General features: G+C 42.0%; 1 protein-coding gene across 2 annotated transcripts in view; it reads left to right on the forward strand.

The window, feature by feature from the left end:
* RSRC1 (arginine and serine rich coiled-coil 1) overlaps positions 1-20,353 on the forward strand; it is a 531,608-nt gene extending 511,255 nt beyond the window's left edge. For both annotated transcript variants that reach the window (XM_073626091.1, XM_073626090.1), the window contains exons 9-10: positions 13,986-14,132; positions 20,085-20,353. In XM_073626091.1, coding sequence (XP_073482192.1) covers positions 13,986-14,132; positions 20,085-20,177 — 240 coding nt within the window. In that variant the 3' untranslated portion in view covers positions 20,178-20,353. The remainder of the gene's footprint in view (positions 1-13,985; positions 14,133-20,084) is intronic.
* Positions 20,354-24,606: the final 4,253 nt, after the last annotated feature.

Below are 24,606 nucleotides of genomic sequence, written 5' to 3' on the forward strand. Positions count from 1 at the left end.
TCAATCTAATCAAGAGCTGGGACCCCGTGTAGAGAGGGAGAGAGCGTCTCTGACTACAGAAATACGGGGCTCAGGTAAGTAAAACGGGGGGGCTGGGGGGCCGGTCACTGCCAGATGTTTTTTCACCTTAAAGCCTAGGATGCATTAAGGTGAAAAAACACGAGGGTTTACAACCCCTTTAACTAACTTCTCATTTTGCGAGAGCAGCGTCTGCGGGTATAGGATAAGTTGTCTACATGTAGGATTGCAGTCACCTTATCAATCCAAAGAAATGTAATAGGGGTTTGGGCAATAACCAATGTTGCGCTATGATTTCTTGGCCAAGTACAGGGTTCTTTATGTTCTTTAGGGGGTGCACCCCAAAAGCTCAAAACACATGCGCGTGTGTGTGATATATATATATTCATATTATACAGGATTTATATAGCGCCAACAGTTACAATACAATTCAATACAGGAGGAATCAGAGGGCCCTGCTCGTTAGAGCTTAGATATATATATATATATATGTATGTATGTATGTATATATATATGTATATATATATATATATATATATATATATATATACACACACACTCTTATAAACAAGCATAAAGCAAAGATTTTAAAATGTATTAAAATATGTGTCAGTAGTTTTTTTTTGTTTTTTTTTCTATCTGTATTCTTTTTTTTTTTACAATATTTTTTTTACATTTTTTTTAGGAGCCCTGCTGGGGGGCTTTGGTGAAATATCAGGGGTCTAAGACCCTGATGTCTCACTTTTGAGACAGAGTAAGGGACTGAGGACAGAGATTCCCCAGTCACTTTCTCTGCAGGCTCAGCTGCACTGGACAGTGAATGAATGGAAAGTGCTCTGTGCTGAGCGGCTTTCTGTTCATTCACAAACATTCATAAACACGGTTTACTATGCTTTAATTATGAATGAACACAGTAAGTGATTGGTACCGATCACTCACTGTGTACATTCAGAAAAGGAAGGGGCTAGTAACTTTATTCACCGGCCCCCTTCCCCCGATCTCTATCCTGAAACATCTCCTGCAGCAGTGGGGGGGAATCAGCGCAGCATGGGTTGATTAGGGTGTGCCCAGGGATATCAAACACATCTTGCCAGTATTGAACTAGTTTTGAGCACCTCCAGAATAAGAATCTCTGTACTGAGGTGCACCTAGGGCACAGTGGGGAGTCTCTATGAGAAAGGAAGTCCATTTCTTAAGGGAGTCCAATATAATCTGGGGGGAAATTTGTGAAAATTGGAGCAGCCAGAATCTGTAGCAGCTGTGTATGGTAACCAATCAGCTTCTATATTCAGCTTGTTTAGTTAAGCTTTTAAAATGAAAGATAGTATTAAAATGATTGGTGGCAATGTACAACTGGTCCAGATTCTGGCTGCTCTGGTTTTGATTAATTTTCCTCACTATGTAATAGGAATAACTGCCTAAGTTACATGAATGCAGATATTTAAAGGGGGAGATATCAAAATCCGAGGTAATTTTTGCAGAGCTTTAAGCCACTGTTAATTTGTAAATAGATCTAGGTACTGTATCCATTTTTTGTGCTTAGTTTTAACAATGGGTTGTGAGATCTGGCAGTTAGTGCATTATATGTTTTAGCTGTAAGACCCTTCTTAGACGGAGAAAGAGTTATAAAGGAAATCAATTCCATTTTATGAAGTGTAAAATCATTAAGTTTGTACTGACTATTAAGGGCATGTTGAAGTTGAAGATATCTTTAAAAAAAAAAAAAAAAAAAAAAAACAAGGTCTTGGAAGAGAGAACTCTGCAGTTGTTGGAGGGATTTGACTGTATCAGCAAGGTGTAGTTGAAAGAAAAGAGTAAAGCCACTTTTTTCTCCACAGATGAGATCCCTCAAAATGAATTGACTCTCTAAGGCAGGGGTCCTCAAACTACGGCCCGCGGGCCACATGCGGCCCGCCGAGGACATTTATCCGGCCCAATCCACCCAGGGCCGGATTCCCGACAATCCAGGCTCGGGCCGGGGCCAGGTCGGCTCGGCTTCGGCAGGGAGCATATCCGCTCTGCTCCGCTCAAGCCGCCTCCCCCACACCAGTAATGGAGGGCTCCGTGTGCCGCGCTGCATGCTGGGAAGTGTAGTTCCCAGCACAGTCCCGCACGGAGACAGGAGGCGCGAAGAGTGACAGAGAGAGCGGAGGCTTCAAGCAACAGCCTACGAACAAGTGAGGACCCCACTGTCCCCCTGTCCACCCCACTGTCCCCCTGTCCCCCCCTCTGTCCACCCCACTGTCCAACCCACTGTCCCCCTGTCCACCCCACTGTCCCCCCTACTGTCCCCCTGTCCACCCCTCTGTCCCCCTGTCCACCCCTCTGTCCCCCTGTCCCCCCCACTGTCCCCCTGTCCACCCCACTGTCCCCCTGTCCACCCCTCTGTCCCCCTGTCCACCCCTCTGTCCCCCTGTCCACCCCACTGTCCCCCTGTCCACCCCACTGTCCCCCCCTCTGTCCCCCTGTCCACCCCACTGTCCCCCTGTCCACCCCTCTGTCCACCCCACTGTCCCCCTGTCCACCCCTCTGTCCCCCTGTCCACCCCACTGTCCCCCTGTCCACCCCACTGTCCCCCTGTCCACCCCACTGTCCCCCCCTCTGTTCCCGCTGTCCAACCCTCTGTCCCCCTGTCCATCCCTCTGTCCCCCTGTCCACCCCACTGTCCCCCTGTCCACCCCACTGTCCCCCTGTCCATCCCTCTGTCCCCCTGTCCACCCCTCTGTCCCCCTGTCCACCCCTCTGTCCCCCTGTCCACCCCACTGTCCCCCTGTCCACCTCACTGTCCCCCTGTCCATCCCTCTGTCCCCCTGTCCATCCCTCTGTCCCCCTGTCCACCCCACTGTCCCCCTGTCCACCCCACTGTCCCCCTGTCCACCCCTCTGTCCCCCTGTCCACCCCTCTGTCCCCCTGTCCATCCCTCTGTCCCCCTGTCCATCCCTCTGTCCCCCTGTCCATCCCTCTGTCCCCCTGTCCATCCCTCTGTCCCCCTGTCCACCCCTCTGTCCCCCTGTCCACCCCTCTGTCCCCCTGTCCACCCCTCTGTCCATCCCTCTGTCCCCCTGTCCACCCCACTGTCCCCCTGTCCACCTCACTGTCCCCCTGTCCATCCCACTGTCCCCCTGTCCATCCCACTGTCCCCCTGTCCATCCCACTGTCCCCCTGTCCATCCCACTGTCCCCCTGTCCATCCCACTGTCCCCCTGTCCATCCCTCTGTCCCCCTGTCCACCCCACTGTCCCCCCTCTGTCCCCCTGTCCACCCCTCTGTCCCCCTGTCCACCCCTCTGTCCCCCTGTCCACCCCACTGTCCCCCTGTCCATCCCACTGTCCCCCTGTCCACCCCACTGTCCCCCTGTCCACCCCTCTGTCCCCCTGTCCACCCCTCTGTCCCCCTGTCCATCCCACTGTCCCCCTGTCCATCCCACTGTCCCCCTGTCCATCCCACTGTCCCCCTGTCCATCCCACTGTCCCCCTGTCCATCCCTCTGTCTCCCTGTCCACCCCTCTGTCCCCCTGTCCACCCCTCTGTCCACCCCTCTGTCCCCCTGTCCACCCCTCTGTCCCCCTGTCCACCCCTCTGTCCCCCTGTCCACCCCTCTGTCCCCCTGTCCCCCTGTCCCCCTGTCCATCCCCCTGTCCATCCCACTGTCCACCCCTCTGTCCATCCCACTGTCCCCCTGTCCACCCCTCTGTCCCTCTGTCCACCCCACTGTCCCCCTGTCCACCCCCTGTCCCCCCCTCTGTCCCCCTGTCCATCCCTCTGTCCCCCTGTCCATTCCTCTGTCCCCCTGTCCATCCCTCTGTCCCCCTGTCCATCCCTCTGTCCCCCTGTCCATCCCTCTGTCCCCCTGTCCATCCCTCTGTCCCCCTGTCCACCCCTCTGTCCCCCTGTCCACCCCTCTGTCCATCCCCCTGTCCATCCCTCTGTCCATCCCCCTGTCCATCCCTCTGTCCCCCTGTCCATCCCCTATATATATTATTATTTATTATTCATTCTTTTATTCTTTTGCACTACAAAAAAGATGTGTGCATAGGAATTTAGGAATTAGTTCATATTTTTTTTAAACTATAGTGCGGCCCCCCAACAGTCTGAGGGACCGTGAACTGGCCCCCTGTCTAAAAAGTTTGAGGACCCCTGCTCTAAGGGCTCGTTCACACTTGATTATGAAGAATGAACCAATGCTGACTACTGCGCCTATAGCATTTATGTTGTGTTTATGACGTGTTTTCATTGTGCTTTTGAAGCGTTGAAAAAGTTTCAAGAATGCTTGATCAATACCCATGGAAGTGTTGCTTTTCTACATAGTTACATAGTCAGGTTGAAAAAAGACACAAGTCCATCTAGTTTAACAAAAAAAAAAATACAATCCCATATACACAATCCTTCACCCACAGCTTATCCAGAGAAAGGCAAAAAACCCCAGAGCATGCTCCAATTTGCTACAGCAGGGGAAAAAATTTCTTCCTGATCCCCCGAGAGGCAATCGGATTTTCCCTGGATCAACTTTACCAATACTGTAAATGTTAGTACCCAGTTATATTATGTACATTTAGGAAAGAATCCAGGCCTTTTTTATAGCAATCTACTGAGCTTGCCAGAACCACCTCTGGAGGGGTATTCCACATTTTCACAGCTCTTGCTGTGAAGAAACCTTTCCATATTTGGAGTGCCCCCTTGTCCTCTGTGATGACCTTAAAATGAATAACACCAAGTTCACTATATGGACCACTTATGTATTTGTACATGTTGAGCATATCCCCCCTTAATCTCTTCTTCTCAAGAGGGAATAGATTCAGTTCCTCTAATCTTTCCTCATAGCTAAGCTCCTCCATGCCTCTTATCAGTTTGATTGCCCTTCTCTGCACTTTCTCCAGTTCCCCCATATCCTTTTTTAGGATTTGGTACCCAAAACTGAACTGCATATTCCAGATGAGGTCTTACTAATGATTTGTACAGGGGCAAAATGATATCTCTTTCTCTGGAGTCCATACCTCTCTTAATACAAGAAAGGACTTTGCTCACTTTGGTAAACGCAGCTTGGCATTGAATGCCATTATTGAGCTTATGATCTACCAAAACTCTCAGATTCTTCTCCACAGTTGATTCCCCCAGATGTACTCTCACATTTATCAACATTAAACCTCATTTGCTACTTAGTTGTCCAATTAGACAGTGCATTGAGGTTGGCTTGTAAATTGGAGACATCTTGTAAGGACGTTATTCCACTGCATAGCTTGATGTCATCTGCAAAGACAGAAATTGTATTTTTAATCCCAGACCCTATATCATTTATTCAGATATTAAAAAGTAAGAGTTCCAGCACTGAACCTTGGGGTACACCACCGATAACCCTAGACCATTCAGAGTAAGAGTCATTAACCACTACTCTCTGAATTCTATCCATTTACAAATTGATCTTTCCAAGCCTGTAGTCTATACCTTACACATTAGCCGTGTGTGGGGAACTGTGTCAACCACTTTTGCAAAATCCAAGTATACCACATCCACAGCCACCCCTCTGTCCAAGGTTTTACTTACCTCCTCATAAAAAGAAATCAGGTTTGTTTGGCAAGTTCTGTCTTTCATGAATCCATGCTGCCTGTTGCTTAAAATATTTTTTTCCAGCAAGAACTCGTCTATGTGGTCTTTTATTAAACTCTCCAGTTTCTTCCCGACTATAGAAGTTAAACCAACAGGTCTATAGTTACTTGGTAAAGGCTTTGATCCCTTTTTAAATATGGGCACCACATTGGCCCTGCGCCAATCCAGTGGTATCATTCCAGTCATTAAAGAGTCCCTACGTATTAGAAACAATGGCCTTGAAATGACAGAGCTCAATTCTTTTAGGATCCGTGGGTGGATGCCATCTGATCTAAGTGCTTTATCCACCTTTATTCTGTCTAAATATTTCTGGACCATTTCACTTTTAAGCCATTGTGGATCATTTGGGGCTGTGTCACTACCACCTCCATTATGGACATGAGCTTCCTCATGCTCCTTTGTATACACAGAGCTGAAGAAAGTATTTAATAAATTTGCCTTCTCTTTGTCCCCAGTCACCCACTCTAGATTATTTTGTAAAGGGCCTACATGCTCTGACCTGACCTTTTTACTATTAATATGTTTTGTCCTACTATCGTTTGCAATCTGTCGTTCGTTTTGAATTTTTGCATCCTTGATTTACTTTTTACATATTCTGTTATATTCTTTGTAACATTAAGGAACAATATCATCGTTTAAATTTTTATATTTTTAAAAGATCTTTTTTTTTTTCCAATGTGAAGTGCTGAAAGGAGAAGTCATGCAGAGGAAATGATCTGTTTTGAGGCGTGGTTAGGTTGTGGTGTAAGAGCAGACATTTTTGTGAACTGTGCAAGATGGATTCATATACTTTGAACTCTGACATTTGGCTTTGTCAGTATCAACTTTTTCTGAAACAAAAAGCTGACAATAATGCTTAATGCCTCTGCTCCTGCCTGGTCCTGGCAGTATTGCTGGCTGGCTTGATGCTTTTGCCTGCACGCACAAGCAAATGGCGTTACCACACGGCTGCTCTGGGAAACCAGGAGGTGGCTGGAGCTGCTCTGTCCTATTTCTCTATCACTTTCCAGCAAATCCTGGGATACAGGAACCTCCACTGGCTTTCCCCCAATGCCCAGTTAACACTTTAAATGCTTCACTAACACACTTTAAATGCTATAGGTGCTGTAAGGGGCGGTTACAGAGCATTGCCATTGAAATCAATGAACAAGTGTTGATGCCTCATGAAAGCAACATGCTGCTTAATTTTTAACACAACTCTACCTCTCCTGCATGAACAACACTGTGTGATACCCATTGTAATATTCATGGCAGGCGTCGAATTGCAGTTATGAGGCTTTAAAAACAAATAAATGCCACATAAACACAAGGTATTGACACATGTGTAAACAAGCCCTAAGACATTTATTATTCTATAGCGGGGTTTACTCATTATAAGAACACTTTAATAGTTGAATTGAATGTTTCATTTAAGAGATACTTTGGTTATTGGTAATTTAAATTTGATATTGTTACAATAATTTGGCCATTAGATGGCACTGTTTACTATTGGTGAAGAGCGTTCACTACCTAGCAGTTTACAATTTCAGGGACTCTGGAGATCTCAGCTCTTGAGCCCCCAGGTCTACAGACCTGCTGCACCTATTAGGAGTCCCACCATCCCTTGGATATGCCTTTTATTATTACATTCTAAACACAGCTGTAGTAACAGAAGAAGAGAGCAGCCAAACTGGACTGAAATGTTATAGGGTGGTCTGCTGCTGGGGTCAGATAGAGGCAAAAGATGCCATTGGGAGACTGAAATCACTTATTTCACATAAAACTGAAATGTTACTTTGGGGATGTGTTAAGTGGCGTAGCCTCAAAGAAAAAAAATGGTTTGACATTTTGGTTGTGTGGATGCATTCATTAAAATACCCAAGTTTACAACTTACATAACTGTTCATTCCGGTGAGCCCGAAAGTGTGCATAAGATAAAGCGAGATATTTTTGATTACACATGGGAGAATAGTGATGTTCATTTATTGAAAACGAGAACATTGCCATATGTGCTTTGGTTTTTGAGTGGGGGAGAAGTGTGTTTTCAGTACTGGATGAAAAGGAGAATGAATAAGGCCTAAGGGCATCCTGATTTCTCATAAGATTTGTAAGTAGTGCTGCAGATTTATAAATGATACAACTTTGTATATCACCTGTGATATTTTGAGTTATTTAGGAAGTAGCTAACAAGTGAATATGAACACTTGCACTATTGAATAAATTTTCCACCTCCAATCGTGGGGTTAAAGTAGAACTGTAGGCAAAACATTTTTCTTCATTTTGGATAGAGTAAGGGAGGATTATAACCCCTGTAAGTTTTATTTTTGCCATCTTTGTTTCATTGGGGAGATTTACTTTCACTTCCTGGCCCATAATACATGTGCAGTCCAAAGATATCTATAGGCTTGTGACAATCCACCTGCATATTACACCTCTTGTGGAGCATTCCTGAGAGAAAGAGCTATTCGCTGTGCTGGAAATTTTTAGCCAGTCATTGTTGTTTGTCCCAGGGTATGCCAGTGCAAAGGTTAGGGTGCGTCGACCCTTTTTCTTACATGGATAAACGCACATGCTCAAATTCAAGCATGCATGTTTTTGGAAAGATGCTTCAAAAGAAGTTTTTTTCAGCAGTTACTGTTTATCATGCCTGCACATCCAGCTGCCCTCCTGTACCTTTACCAGTTTAAGTCATAGCCTTGTGACCTACTAAACTTTTAAAAATATATTTCCATATACAGTAACAAAAAGCTTATTTACTCAGTTATCCAACTGTGCTGAAGCACAGTTGGTCTTTCACTAGTACACTCACACATACATCTGAAGGCCTGAATCAGAGATAGCTGATTAGGGAATAAATACGGCTTTATAGATTAAAGTAGTTGATTTGTGGAATTGAGTCCCAGTGGACAATACAGACTAGAGAATTAAAGGCAGCATGGGATCTACTACCTATAATTTAATCTATGAAGATTAACAAATTGCGTAACCCACAGCCATTAAATTCTACCCTGAAGCGGTTAAACATATTTATTATATCTATCTGAAAAGTACGGGAGTGGGGCGATATTCTCAGCGAGCTATCATCTCGAAAGTAATTGACAAAGGGGTGGAGGGCTGAACGTAGCTTGAAATGAGTTTGTCAATTCTCTGTGCCTGCCGTACATGTCTGCAGAGGGGGCAGTTTATGAGCATAGCCTTTCTTACCCGACATACTTCATTGAGAATCATGCACTATGACAGCCCCGAAGGTCACAGCAGAATTTATTTAGCACACACCGCTCAACGAGATCTTTATTCACATTTCTGTCCTGTGGAAATGAGCAGCAACCATTTTAAACTGATTTATGGGGATAATTCATGCTCGACTTGGTTGTATTTCAAGACATTTAATATGCTTTCCATGGTGTATATTTAAGTACCACAGCTTAATAATGTTGTTTTTTTATTATATATTTATTTCCAGCTGCTGGAGCTGTACGTCTCGCCACGCTGTAAAAGCTCAGCAGCATTTTATAAGTGTCCAGTGAAGTATCTTCATAGAGAAAACAGTGAAAGCTGTGTTTATATAGATATAGGCTCTGCAGTGGACAGCTCTCCTGTCAACAGCAACCAGCTTCTCCTATACTGCACCAGATACCTGAAAGGAAAGGTCTACCTGATTGGTTTAAGCCATAAGGATGGTGCTTTTTTCACACATTGGTCTGCATAAGGTCCAATGTTTCATTCCTTGTAAGCAAGAAATGAAACTATATAGTGCATTTACATTTTGTGATCAAAATCCATCAACTATTCTTTTCAGCTAAAGTCATTGACAAGTTTTAGTAATCCCATCACAGAATGCTGTACATAACAAATGCATTTAGTCTGCTGTAGCTTATAATGGCTATTAGCACCATTGTTGGTTTCAGCTTCAAAGCAAATGTTCACTTATACTGTATATGTCAAATCTTGTCAAAATACGAATATATTTTATGTAAAGTACTCTGCAAAAGTTTTAGGCAGTTGTGAAAAAATGCTGTAAATTAAGAATGCTTTCACAAATAGAAGTGTTAATAATTTATTTTTTATCAATTAACAAAAGGGAAAATAGCTGAACAGAAGAGAAATCCAAATCAAATCAATATTTGGTGTGACCACCCTTTGGCTTCAAAACAGCATCAACTCTTCTTGGTACACACGGTGCTTGTTTTGAAGGCACTAAGCAGGTGGTTGTTCCGAACATCTTGGAGAATGAAGTACAGATCTTCTGTGGATGTAATCTGCCTTCAATCCTTCTGTCTCTTAATGTAAGGCCAGACAGACTCGATTTTGAGATCAGGACTCTGTGGGAGCCAAACCATCACTTCCAGGACTCCTTGTTCTTCTTTACACTGAAGATAGCTCCTAATGACCCTGGCTGTATGTTTGGGGTCAACGTTCTGCTGCAGAATCAATTTGGGGGCAATCAGATGCCTCCCTGATAGTATGGCATGATGGATAAATATCTACTTGTATTTCTCAACATTGAGTACACCATTGATTGGGCAATGTTGAGGACCGTAGATGCAGTGGTTGGTGAAGGAAACTTATTGCAGCAGATAAAAGGGTAGTCACACCAAATATTGATTTGATTTAGATTTTTATTGTGTTCACTTACTTTGTATTTTGTAAATTGAGAAAAAATAAAGAATTCTAGGCACCCAGTTACCCTCGGAATACTTGCTGCTCCAGAGCCTAATGAGAGTGGCAATTCAGATCTATCACTGGGCTTTGACTCCATTGTTTGTGGTTTTCCCTTTTTTTTTTCATGTTATATATAAAATGAGTATGACAGCAGAGCAATGTTTAGGCTGTGATTTCATCTTTTTGTTACTGGTCATGCTAACTTTATATTTGCTTTGTACTCTGAATTGTCCCTCAACACTGTATCCCTCTTTGCCTGAAGGGATACGGTATGTACCTATCTCAGAAAAATTCTGAATATATGAATGTTTTGTTGTTAACTATTAAAATATATATTTTTAAAAACATTGTTACTGTGCATTTCTGTACAGCTGCCTAAAACTTTTGCCAAATATTTTATATTTATGAAAATGTTTGTTGTATTTTAATGAATTTGCTGGTGTTTAGCTTGTTTGGTCCTGTTTGGCTTACAATTCAGCATGCTGGTAGGACTGTGATTATATCCTTTTTATGCCTTCTGATGCAGTTATAAGTACTAGGGGTATAGAAACAATACTCTTAACTAGGTATAGAATCTATGGCCGAGTTAATGATAAAGTTACATTTGCCATTCTCTCTGGGCGCCTGACAAGAAATAATTAATTTTGGTGGAAATAGATCCTCATCCTTGCATCCTTTACATAAATGTCTATAGATGGCTCTATCCTGAAGAGTGACGTTTTATTGGACACATAATCCATAATGGTCAGAGCCTGCTATAGATTAGTGTTCATGTCATGACATCCATTGTGATCCACTTTAAGACTGATCTCCCGCACTCCCACACATTACACAGGCCTGTACAAGAGGTATTCATTGTTAATTAGAAACACAATCCATACAATTATACTAAATAAGCTGCCTTTCACTGAATACTCCAGTTGTCATTAATGGTTGGAGGTAAAGCCACATCTAGAAATGTAACCTATTTTAATGTCATGTCTAATTTAGCTGATTGGACTCATTTGCTGCACTATGGTTAGATGTGGCACCATGACTGTTTTATAACCTTTAGTTAAATATAGGACAAGCACTAATTAAGATATACTATATACTGTGTATGTGTGTGTGTGTATATATATATATATATACACACACACACACAAGCTTTATACTCATGAGATTTGAAAAGAATATACAGTGCCAGGACAAGGACAAAGATGCCAAACTGCGCCTCTGATCGTCTTCTGTAGTCCCACTTCCAGCTGCCATCCTGCATACCTCCGCTTTTCACGTAGACCCAGAAGTGCGCAATGATGATCTATGACCATATTGGTGTTTGTCCTCTGCCTTTTCCATTCCCCTTGTGCTGACTGAAAACAGTATCGGACTGGCCAGAGGAAAAATGAAAGGCAGGCATGTATCTAGATTTTGCAAAAGCATGTGACACAGTTCACCATAAACGGTTAAAAAATATAACAGGAGTTTTGCCTGCGGACAATACTAAGCTAAGCAGGGCAATAACTTCTCTGCAGGATGTGGAAACCTTGCAAAAAGATCTGAACAAATGAATGGGGTGGGCAACTACATGGCAAATGAGGTTTAATGTGTAAAAATGTAAAATCATGCATTTGGGTGGCAAAAATATGAATGCAATCTACTCACTGGGGGGAGAACCTCTGGGGGAATCTAGGATGGAAAAAGAACCTGGGGGTACTAGTAGATGATAGGCTCAGCAATGGCATGCAATGCCAAGCTGCTGCTAACAAAGCAAACATAATATTGGCATGCATTAAGAAGGGGATTAACTCGAGAGAGAAAATGGTAATTCTCCCACTCTACAAGACTCTGGTCCGGCCTCACCTGGAGTATGCTCTCCAGTTCTGGGCACTGGTCCTCAGGAAGGATGTGTTGGAAATGGAGAGAGTACAGAGAAGGGCAACAAAGCTAATAAATGGACTGGAGGGTATTACTTAAATGAAGTTATTGAGTGTGAGCACTGAACTTATTCTCTCTGGAGAAGAGACGCTTGAGAGGGCATATGATTTCAATTTACAAATACCATGCTGGTGACCCCACAATAGGGATAAAACTATACCGCAGAAGGGAGTTTAATAAGACATGTGGCCACTCATTAAAATTAGAAGAAATTAGATTTAACCTTAAACTGCGTAGAGAGTTCTTTAGTGTAAGAGCGGCAAGGATGTGGAATTCCCTTCCACAGGCGGAGGTTTCAGCGGGGGGCTTCAATAGTTTCAAAAAACTATTAGATAAGCACCTGAACGACCACAACATACAGGGATATACAATGTAATACTGACATATAATCACACACATAGGTTGGACTTGATGGACTTGTGTCTTTTTTCAACCTCACCTACTATGTAACGTTGCATACAAAGGTTTAACTAAAAATATAGAACTGTGGAGTGGAGGCTGTACAACATGGTATAGTGAGTAGGGTAGTGGGTATAGGGAACAATTATCATGGTATAAAAAATGAGGTGGTAGAGAGAAAGAGAACATACAGCATGGTATTGTAATGGAAATTTGTAAGTTCTGTATATAATTGTATTGTATTTTGTATGTATTGCACACTGCCCTCACTGTGCACACAGCACTAATAATGTTTTCAGTAAATGTTTACATTCTTTCGAGTCCTGATTAGAATAAGCCTGCCTATGTAACGCCCCTTGTTACGATAAACCTACAATTGTAATATTAATGTGATACCTACGTAATCATGTGCATAAAAACCTTCAATTGCGTCATAATAAAGCAGAACAGTAATTTGGAAAGATGCTGAGCGTATCTTTTGTGTCTGTTCCCTACTGTAGTAGTTATTATTAATTTGGAACCACTAATCAATATGAGGATAGGAGTTGCCTATCATCAATTTAACCAAGTCAGCATGGCGAGCTTTGCCTTAGGATGGGATTCCAGGTGACCCTGAGTATCCGAAACGAGGAGCTTGTTTTAGCAAAGCCTGTGAGCTATAATAGGGAATATATGGCATGACTTACGAAAGGAAGCAGTCTGAAATAAGTACAGCATGTTCTAAGGATTGAGGCATTGCATAATAGAGAGCATACAGAATGAGGCTCGGTGGCACAGGGAATGTACAGCATTGCTTATGGAATGAGGGTGTGCAAAACAGGGAATGTGTAGCATTACATATAGAATGATAGGTTGTGAAATAGGGAACATACAGCATGGCATATGAAATGATAGGCATTGCGGAAAAGGGAACATACATCAGAGTGAGACAGTAGAGAGTAGTTACAAAGCACCTTAAAAATTGCTTAATTCTTCTGCTCAGGCTGACCCTATCCAGAACTCTTTTGTCCATTTGGATGGGGGACACCAGGGATGAGAAGTGTTAGGCAGAAGATATCTGGTTCTGCCAGTCACACTGCGTGCCTGACCCCATCCAGACCTCTGTCAGCACAGAATCTGACAGCTCACCTGACTGCTGCTGTCCTTTGTAAACAGTAGCAGACAGTGGAAGTCTTCTACTACACGCTTCCACTGCCACACTCTACAATCAATGTCATCAATGTCATAGAGATCTGGATGGGATTAGCAGCGCTCGGCATCCCCCTCCCAATCGACAATACTGCACCCCCCCTTTTCCTGGAACTGCCTATATATTTGAAACCTATATATATACACACGCATATTTATATATGTATAAAAATGTTTTACTGTTGACCCACATCTTATAATTTTGGTGTTTTTTTTTCAGTCTACAGAGAGTACAGAGACCAAGCATGACTCTGCTATATTAGGGACAGGAACCCTGGATCTTTTTGCAGAGGAGAAGGAAACTGATATTAGTACTATCCCAACTGCTATCAAGTACTTGGATGATAACTCAGTCGCACACCCAAATGTAAGTTGCATCATAAACTATGCTCAGAGTGAATACAGAGCCATTAATAACAGTTCACCAGTGAAAAAATCTAACATCTGTATAGCCTATTGACTTATCTCCCTGTTAAATGAGGATGTTCAAACACTTGCTAAAAATGTATTAAACTTTCTAAAGTAATTTTATATTCACAATTGAGCCCAACAGCTTTTATGCCCCCCCCCCCCAAAAAAAAAACACATCTGCCAATATATGAAGGCTGTATCTATATGTTCATTAAAAGAGAAGTATGGCACAAGCTTTTTTGGCCATGTGTATCTCGTGGGTCACAGAAGTGCACTAACTTTTGCTCTCGTGTAACCCAGAGTCAGCTTTTAGCAGGCTGTTGCCCACTGTCGGCTGACATAGCAAAGCTGCTTCAGGTTCTAGAAAGATCCCGAAAATATAGTCGGGTTCCACCCAGCTGCCCGATTGACAGCTGGCTCTGGCTGTAAGCACGCAGCTAAGAGCCAAAGTGAGCTGCGCACACCCCCTCTCCAGCCCGGCACTCCAGTGAGCACTGGAGGAGCAGGGAGAGGGAACTGACAGTCTCTGCTTCGTACAGACCACAAACTGAACCATTAGCGTTCATGTGATTGTTCAGGTCTTGGTCCTGGAGCTGACATGGGACAGCTGCAACATCACACTGATGCTGCAGTATAGAGGTGAGCAGTGGCGGCTAGTGGACCTTTCTTCTGGGGTGGCTGTAAACAACCAGCACTACCCCCCCCACCCGCTGCACTGTCAACCAGCACCCACCCACCCCTGGACGTCCGGCATTTACATTGCAGGCTGTGTCCTCCTCTCCCACTGTGTCGTCCTCCTCTCTTCCTGTGTCCTCTGGGCAGCGACGGGTCCAGCTCCAGCACGTCTTCTCTTCCACAGCACTAAGCATCCAATAGGATCACCTGCCTTGTGCTTTGGCCAATCGGGAAACAGGTCTCCCTGATCTGCCCCCTGATTGGCGGGGAGTAACTGTAGTATGAAAATTTATTCGCTATGGTCACACAATTGGGTGGGATCGGGGCACACTCTCTGCCACATATTTTGTAGTCTATTAGAGCCTCTGGCTCTAATCATGTGCTTCAAAAAACAGACCCCCGCCCACCCCCAACATAAGAATTCATGTGTCCGGCATCCTGAAAGGCAGAGGTGTTTGGGGAGGGGACGCCGCACGGGCCGCCACTGGAGGTGAGTATGTGTGTTTATTTTTTATATACTCCATACTTCTCCTTTAAGGTTGGCACATGAATAACAGACTCCTCATGGTGGAGCGGTCATGGCAAGTCTATGATCTAAAGGTCATGAAGTGTATATGTTGTAGACCTGCTCCTCCAGTCTCTTAGGCCTGGTTTTCACACCTATGCAGTTTGCTATTGATCCATTTCTGCAGTGTTTTTTTTTTATGTGTTTTGCGTTTTTTTTATGCTTTTTTTTTAAAGGGGAGATGTTTTTGTTGTTAGACAGATAAAAAACACAAAATGCATCGAAATCTTATCATAAAACGAACTACATGCATTCAGTACATCCATCCCTGTATAAACCCAAGTCACCTATAGATGCTGGTCTATTGGTATGGCACAGGCCAAGAGCAATATCACCATTTTTGTTGAATACTTTATCCTCCACTTGTCCCTTTTGGCATAATCTTTATATGTTAGTTTTAAAAAATCGCCATACATAATGGCACAATGCACAGAGCCGCACAAAAGGCATGCAAAAAACATGTGAGTGTCGTTCCTGCCCCCCGCACCCCCAAAGCACCCCTCCATGTTAAGGGCTTGGGGGACTTGCTCCTCCCCCTTCCCTGTTCTGCCAGTCTGCATGCTCGAATAAGGGTCTAGTATGGATTTTGGGGGGGACCCCCACACTGTTTTTATTTTTTCAGGGAATTGAGCCCACAGTCTCTTTGGGTCAATGTTGGATGTTATCATCAATGATGCTACCAGGGTCAAGAGTACCCATCTTTCCCAGTGGAAGAAGCCTAAGGAGTAAGCTGGAAGTCCTATACATGTACAACTTCTCAGTTGCACCCCTTATACATCACAACTCCCTTGACTATCAACCTGTTCACCGCTGCCAAACTCAAAGGGGGCATTCGTCCCGGATTTCAAAGATTTCAATGATAACATTAGTGTATAAAAAATTTCTGATACAGGACTCAAGTTTATGTGTATTAGCAGTGCATCTTTTCAAGGCCACCAAGCTAACTGTAGCCAGTGCCTGGAAATTCCCTGCCCTCAGTTTTGAGTTGGTGAAAAACCGAATATATGATATCATGTTTATTGAAAAGCTGATGGTTATGTTGGCGGACTCCCAAGACAAATTTCCTAAAATTTGGTGCCCATGGATTGAATACGCCTATCTCTCTAGAGTTGATCATCTCCTCCTGACAATTTAACTTTTCAGCTATCGAAGCCCCCCTGGAACCCGGTCTCTCTTCTTATCCCTATTTCTCTGCTCTTTTCTAGTTCTCCCAGTCTTTTTCTTCTCTTTCTTTCCTATGCCCTTATTTTAGCTCCTCCTGCCCCCGCCCCCCCCCCCCCCCCCCCCAACGACTAGATCATTTGGTATTCCCCTTACTTAGGTAGTTTCCAGTTGGCTCCACTCCCCTTTCTGGAGGAGCCTTAACTCCTCTGTAGTGCCTGCTGTTAATTTGACTACAAATATCTCAAAATATCTTTGTTATAGGCCCAGACACAAATGCCTTTTCACTTAATGTACTCTTCTTTTTGTATGTTTTAGTGTTGACCCTTTATGGCTGTTTTTCCATATTTAATTATGGAAATCATCCATATTTTTCAATGCACACTTAATTTCTAATTGAACAGTGAGCTAATTCATTGTAATGTGAAAACTGCCAATAAACCGTTAAATACACCGTTAACCATTAATAAACAAATTCTAATAGAAATAACAAGATCAATTATTGCTTCTCTTTATCAAGGGGACCTTCTGGCCTTGGTGGACATAAAGGTTGCCCACTTATATATACCAGTTTTCTTAGTGCATCAATGCTTCATTTGTTTTGCAGTGGGGCCACCTGCACTACCAGTTCATAGCCCTTCCATACAACTTGTCTTCTGCATTGCGGTTGTTCACCAAGCTCTATTATTGCCATCTTACGCACTCTGATGTGTCCATGACTGTCCAGATATTGCAAACCTTCAGATAGATCCTGATGGATAGTAAATCTTTAAAAAGGCATTGCTGAGTTTGCCCATCACTTGAAATATCTGGTGCTGGTTCTGGGAATTTACTGGTCCAGCCTGTTCCTTCCACAGGAGAAACTTCAGGCTCACCAGTCTCTGGTTTGTGTGCTTCAGCGCAGGAGCAGTTTGACTTACTTTTTTTTACTTTAGAGGTTTGGGACTGATGGTGGACTCCCCAGTTCCATTCAAGGACTCTGCAATGCAATAGTCTGTCATTGTGGGACAAGTCAATTCTGTCTGTACACAGACCAGTTAATTTAATACCAAGCACCAGACTGTCTCTGTCCTAGTGCATTCAGAATTTGTCTCTGACATTGGGGAAGTCTTCCCTTCCGGCGTTTTAGAAAATATTGATGACACTCTCCAGCCTGTCAGGCTTTGAGGGGGAGTCATGGTTACTTGGTGCAGTGGACTTGGTTGGTGGAATCCCATCTCTTGTTAAACATCCCAGAGGTCCAGGTGATTTTGATATTTCACCAGCACAGTAACAAATATAGTCAATGTTGTATGAGAAAATATAACAATTTTATTGGATGATATACCATAAGAGTTAAAAACAATGAGCTCCAGTGGGAAATACTTTAAAAATTATTATTGATTGGCTGAACATACATAAGCAGACATTTATTTATAACAATAATTCATATCATGAACATTAAACTGACGCGTTTTAACCCCTATAATTGGGGTCTTCTTCAGAGGGTCAGTCTGCTGGAAAGAACACATAAATAGAGTTGATATAAGTTCCATTGGTATGAATATAACATTAACTACATTCACCATGTAATACATCAATACAGTATAGTTACCAAGTAATGTATGTCCAACGGAAGAGAAAAATTCCCACATGGAGATCCCTTTACAAAGATATGTTGCTTTGCCCTCTTCCCCAAGGAGGGGATTCCAAACACCTATACCACCACCGCACCCCAGGCCAGGATAGTGTAAATCCATCCATCGGCACAAGTTTGCACCATTTTAGTTGTTTATTACATTTTATCACACATCTAGATTGCACGCTTTATCTCACTCTTCACCCCTTTCACTTTTCCATTTCTTTTCACCACCATTTTTACTTGAGCACAGATAGAGTATTTACCAATACCCTTGCAGCTAAGAACCTCTTATGTTATTAACTTATAAAAACATACCAGATAAACATGGTTCGTAATTTTTTTGGCTTGAGCCATATATATTATATTTATAAATACAGGTAACCTTGGTCCCCCAGTGACTTTCTCTGTCCACAGAATAAAGCTGACTACTTTATTATGGGCATTTACTTATTTTGCCTTGCAAATTTTCATCGCAGGTGCTTTGGTGCTTTCCGGCCGGTCGTCTGCTCTGGCGGGCGGTGCCCAAGAGTGTGACCTCTCGTAAGCCACCTTGTTTTTCACTATCCTGGCCTGGGGTGCGGTGGCGGTAGAGGTGCTTGGAATCCTCTCCTTGGGGAAGAGGGCAAAGCAACATATCTTTTTAAAGGGATCTCCATGTGGGAATTTTTCTCTTCCGTTGGACATACATTACTTGGTAACTATACTGTATTGATGTATTACATGGTGAATGTAGTTAATGTTATATTCATACCAATGGAACTTATATCAACTATATTTACGTGTTCTTTCCAGCAGACTGACCCTCTGAAGAAGACCCCAATTATAGGGGTTGGAACGCGTCAGTTTAATGTTCATGATATGAATTATTGTTATGAATAAATGTCTGCTTATGTATGTTCAGCCAATCAATAATAATTTTTAAAGTATTTCCCACTGGAGCTCATTGTTTTTAACTCTTATGGTATATCATCCAATAAAATTGTTATATTTTCTCATACAGCATTGACTATATTTGTTACTGTGCTGCCAAAAAACCTCACTGTGGGGAAACCTTTCCTTTTTCGCTCTATTGTCAGGTTATCCACTTTGGATTCACGCAGACAACAGTGTATATCTCCTTCATTCTGCAAGACAGATTTAATTTTTGTAATTCTGGGTGGGCTTAGAAAGGGAACCCTGGCTTCTAGTTCCACCATTTCTACGTAGCTCAGACAGACAAAGAAGATTATTGTCTCAAGGATCCCCCTTTCCAGTCAAGGCTCACTCCACCAGGGCTGTGAGTGTATCTTGGGTGTTTCATCATCAGGCCTCTGTTTCCCAGGTTTGCAAGGTTGGTCTTCAGTTCACATGTTTTCCAGGTTTTGCCAGAAGAACATTTCAGCCTTTTCTGATGCCAGCTTTGGGTGCAATGTCCTTCTGGTGGCTATTTAAAGAGGAACTACAGTCATTAAAAAGAGAAGCCAGCAGCTACAAATTCTGCAGCTGATGACTTTAAAAAAAGAAAACAGACACTTACCACCCCATGAAGCCCAGGAGTCCAGAGCTGTCTTCGTCTGTCTTTGGATCCCTGGTGCCACCTTGGCTGTGGGAAGCCTGCTGAAACTCCATGCTGTTTCACAGCCTGCTCCCCACTGCACATGTGCAAGATGAACATTTAAGTTTCAATTCTCTAACCTACACTGAGAAAATCAAATAAGAAATTTAATTTGTTGATTTTGGACTGTCTCCACCTTTCTCTTCAGTATTTAAAATAAAGGCTATTGTTAATTGTTACATTTTTTTTCAGAATGCAACATGCTTGGTGCCAAACAGTAGACCTTTGTTTCCAGTATCTGTCTCTTGATATTTGACAAGTACATCTAACAACATTTTTTTTCCCTCTACAGCTGTACATTGAGAAGGCTGAAGCGGAGGAAAAATGGTTTAAAAGATTAACTTCTCTGCGACAAGAGAGACTGATGGGAAGCCCAGTAGCGTGAACATTGGCATTACCGAGTCACCTTCATATTATGGTGTTTTTACTTCTGTGTCATTCCTTCAACTTCATTATAGTTTTTTAAATAATGGCTTAGACTAGTGTGTGTTTCATGAGACCTTGGAAATGGTATACATTGTACGTAGCTGTGGGTACTTATTAAATTGCTGTACAAATACATATTATTTTTTTTTTTTATTCCATACCGTTTTTATTGAGTTTTACAAACAGGAAAGAAGAGCAAATACATGGCGACATAAAATGTATCTGTTAGGCTCCTTTCACACATGCGGACCGTTTAGGTCTGCCTGTCAGTTTTTCAGGAGGACCTGAACGGACGCTCCATGCAGTTCTATGGAGCGACAGATGTCCGCGGTGACACTATTACCAAATGTTCTGTCCAGAACATTGAATGTAGAGGTGATCTAAGAAGCATTAGAATTCTCCTCCGCTGACCACACCTATTATTTTTGGTTGGCCCAGCCAGGATTGTACTTGAAACTGAATTTTCACCTCCACAGACTCCCACATATTATTATTGCCATTGCAAGCTTAATTGGCAGTAATTAGAAATACTGTTTTGTTATAAATGGTTTATAAATTCAAACCCATCTGGAATGATCATGAATTACAATATACCCAGTTTTGATATTCTTATTAAATGACTGTATTAAAATATTTTCAGTAAATACTATATTATAGCATTGGAAATTGCCAATGATAAAAATATTAGACAGAAAAATATTTCTGGAAATGAGGATAAATTGGCAGCTACTACTGACATTACATTTCCAACGGGGTTGGTAGCAAATGTCTTGCTTTTATACTTCTACTCTTTCACGTGTTTTACCTATCTGCTCTTCTATGCAGGCAGAGTAATGGGATCCCTCATAATGCCCAGATCTGAATATACTGAAATGGTGTCGGGCAGCAAATACACCCTTCACTTCTTTTCTGGGACTGTATGACAGTGCAGATTGTCCCATAAATCTCAGAAGGGCAGTTGTATAGTCTTAACAAGTGGTATCTCCATTTATAAAAACGCTACCTGCATTATACATATATTTTTAAAGGAACACATAGGGGTGTTTTTTTTTACTTGTTTTTTTTTTTGTCAGGTAAATATAAAATATGAAGATACATAGACGAGTGACAGCAAAAAAAAGATCCAGTGGTCAATCAGGGCTGCCTCACTTTTTTTTTTAATACATTTTTTGCATTTTTTTTTTGTCTAGAGTATAGATTTGTGTTTATCCCAAGTGTGTTTGAATTTGCTTACTGTTGACTGGCTCACTACCTCCACTGGAAGTCTATTCCAAGCATCAGTAATAATATAAGGATTTATCTGGAAGCTGCAATAGAGGCAAAAAAAAACGATCCATTGAATAAAGTAAAAGCCAGAAGATACTTGCACTAGTGGTCCTCAGTACAGCCTGTTCAGCTGGCCCTCAGAAGAACAATGAGCAGCACAAGAGTAACATCACCTACTCTCAGTCTTAGCTACAGAATAGAACTGCCTAGGTACAGTAACATGCTTTTCTCAGGGATTTTCAAGGCAAAAGGTAGATTTTAGAAGGTTCTAATGGCAATAGAACATCAGTATCTAGATATATGACCTGATCTCACCTTTTCTTACACTGATTTTTATTCTTAAGCTTGTGTGCTCAATTGTGAGTATATTATGAACACTGAGTGCCAAACTGCCAAATTACAAATATATTAGATCATTCAGTTATAATACTGCCAACTAGTGCTATGCCATGAATTTATACAGATGAGAAGTTCATCTTAGCCATCATTCTGTGTGAGGCTGGTCCAGAACATGTGACATGTGGGTGTCACAAATGGGTGAACAGATGGGGTTTTCAGTACATGCAGGCTGCACTCACTGTAAAGAATTGGGTTGTTATAAATTGGCTGTGCTGACTCTCCATTAACACCTCCTGTAATCCCTTTTTTTTTTTTTTTTTTTTTTTTTTTTTTAGGAAAAGTGCTGAAATGGACTATAGTATGGGAAATTAGGAATTCTGAAAATGGTTCTGGGGATTTGTATTAATTTCTTCTGCAAAATTACATTACACACAGACCACAGGAGGTACCTCTTACATACTCTAGCGTAATCTAGAAAGTATTTCACACAAAACTGTTGTGGAAAAGGCAGTAGGAGAAGTTCAAGAGCATTATATAAATTTGAATCAGAATCAATGGAAACACAGTCCATTGTATGTAGAATTGACCATACATGAGCTCTACTTTGGTCTAGACTTTTTTCATCTTCTTTTGCTGTGTGTCATTTAAACTGGAAGAGGATCAGCACAGAATAACTAAGAATGATCCAGATGGCAGCACTGGAGAGTGAAGAGGATGGGTAGGGTTATTTTTCCTTAAAAAATTGGGCAGCAAATGCATTATTAAAGTTGAACTTTATCCATAACTTGATAAAAAAAATGTTCTTTAGCGAGGAACATACATTCTACATTATTATGCTTCCAAAATTAGTGTGTGCTGTAAAATGCCTCTAGCATTGTTCCTTTTTTTTTTTCTTTCTGGAGGCTGCCATTTTGCTGAAGCCCAGAGCCCCTGAGCAACAGTAAATCTTTAGTCTGTCAGCAGATCGGGCTCTAGTGGCTCTGATTTTCAGCACAGTACCTAAAATAGCAACTGTCCATGTGCAGAGCAGGGTTAGAGTGTATTACTGGATTTTAACCACTTCAATACAGGGCACTTACACACCCTTCCTGCCCAGACCAATTTTCAGCTTTCAGCGCGCTCACACTTTGAATGCCAATTACTCAGTCATGCATCACTGTACCCAAACAAAATTTTTATCATTTTTTTCATACAAATAGAGCTTTCTTTTGGCGGTATTTAATCACCACTGGGTTTTTTTATGTTTTGTGACATAAGTGAAAAAAGAGCAAAAGTTTCTAAAAAAACAACACTTTTTTTAGTTTCTATGATAACATTTTGCAAATAAGTCATTTTTGTTCATAAATTTGGGCCAAAATTTATACTGCTACATCTCTTTGTTAAAAATAACCCAAATTAATGGATATTATTTAATCTCTGTGAGCGTTATAGAGTCCACAAGCTATGGTGCAAATCATTGAAAATTGATCACCCCTGATGTACTGACAGTCTATCTCATTTCTTGAGGCCCTGGAATGTCAGGAAAGTACAAATACCCCCCAAATTACCAATTTTTGAAAAGTAGACAGTCAAATGTATTTAGTAAGAGGCATGGTGAGTTTTTTGAAGTTGTAATTTTTTCACACAATTCTTGGGAAAATTAAGAATTTTTTTTTTTTCACAAAATTGTCATAATAACAAGTTATTTCTCACATACACAGTATATGCATACTTCCAATTACACCCCAAAATACATTCTGCTACATCTCCCAAGTATGGCTATACCACATGTGTGTGACCTTTACACAGCCTGACCACACAGAGAGGTCCAACATGCAGGGAGCACCATCAGGGGTTCTAGGAGCATAAATTACTTTAATTAAAGTTAAAGTTCCTAGGGCTTATCTCCTATGCTCCTCCCTCCAACCCTCCTTAGTCCCCATTAACTTTTGCCTGCAATTCTTGGCTGTGAAAATGACAATCGGGAACTTGCTAGGTATGATGGGAGCAGTGGCAAATGTCAATGACCAATGATGTAACATAAGTGTGTTTACTTCTTTTCATTCAATTAAAGCAACTGTAGAAGTTTATTGTAAAATAAATTATGTTCCTATTTAACCTATTATTAAGCCTTAGTTAAAAATGCTTAAAAATGGAAAACAAACTTTTTTGCCATACTTTGTACCAGAAATGCTATTTTATTATAGATGGGGCAAACTATACCATATAATGTTTATCTACAGTTACATTACTTATTTTAAAGCGGAGTTCCACCTCAATTTTTTTTTTTTTTAAAGTCAGCAGCAAAAAACACTGTAGTTGCTGACTTTTCATAAGGACACTTACCTGTCCAGGGAGCCCGCAATATAGGCCCCCTGAGGCCGATCCATCCATCGAATCAGGTGCAGGCGCTGCCATTGAAACTAAGGGAAACCGGTAGTGGAGCATTCAGGCTTCACAGCCGGTTTCCTACTGTGCATGCGCGAGTCGCCTGGTGCTTTCTGAATGGCCCCATCATCTTCTGAGACACGCACAGGTCCCAGACGGCAGTGGGGGGGAGGAGGAGGGGCAGAGCCAGAACAGAAAATTACATACCTCACCGCGGCTAGGACGGAACTTCACCTGTTTACTACTAAGGTAAGTAAAAAAAAAGTCTATCCAAAAACGAGGGGTGGAGCGGTGGTCTTTCATTTAAGACCAAGTCGTAAAGTTGGGTGGAACTAAAATTAACTCTGCTCGCAGAGGAAAAAAATGCATTTTTTCGTCCTTATTTTTGTCTATAGCTTGCAGAGTATAAAATAATT

Source organism: Aquarana catesbeiana, linkage group LG04, assembly GCF_042186555.1.
Source record: "Aquarana catesbeiana isolate 2022-GZ linkage group LG04, ASM4218655v1, whole genome shotgun sequence".
Classification (NCBI taxonomy): Eukaryota; Metazoa; Chordata; class Amphibia; order Anura; family Ranidae; genus Aquarana; species Aquarana catesbeiana.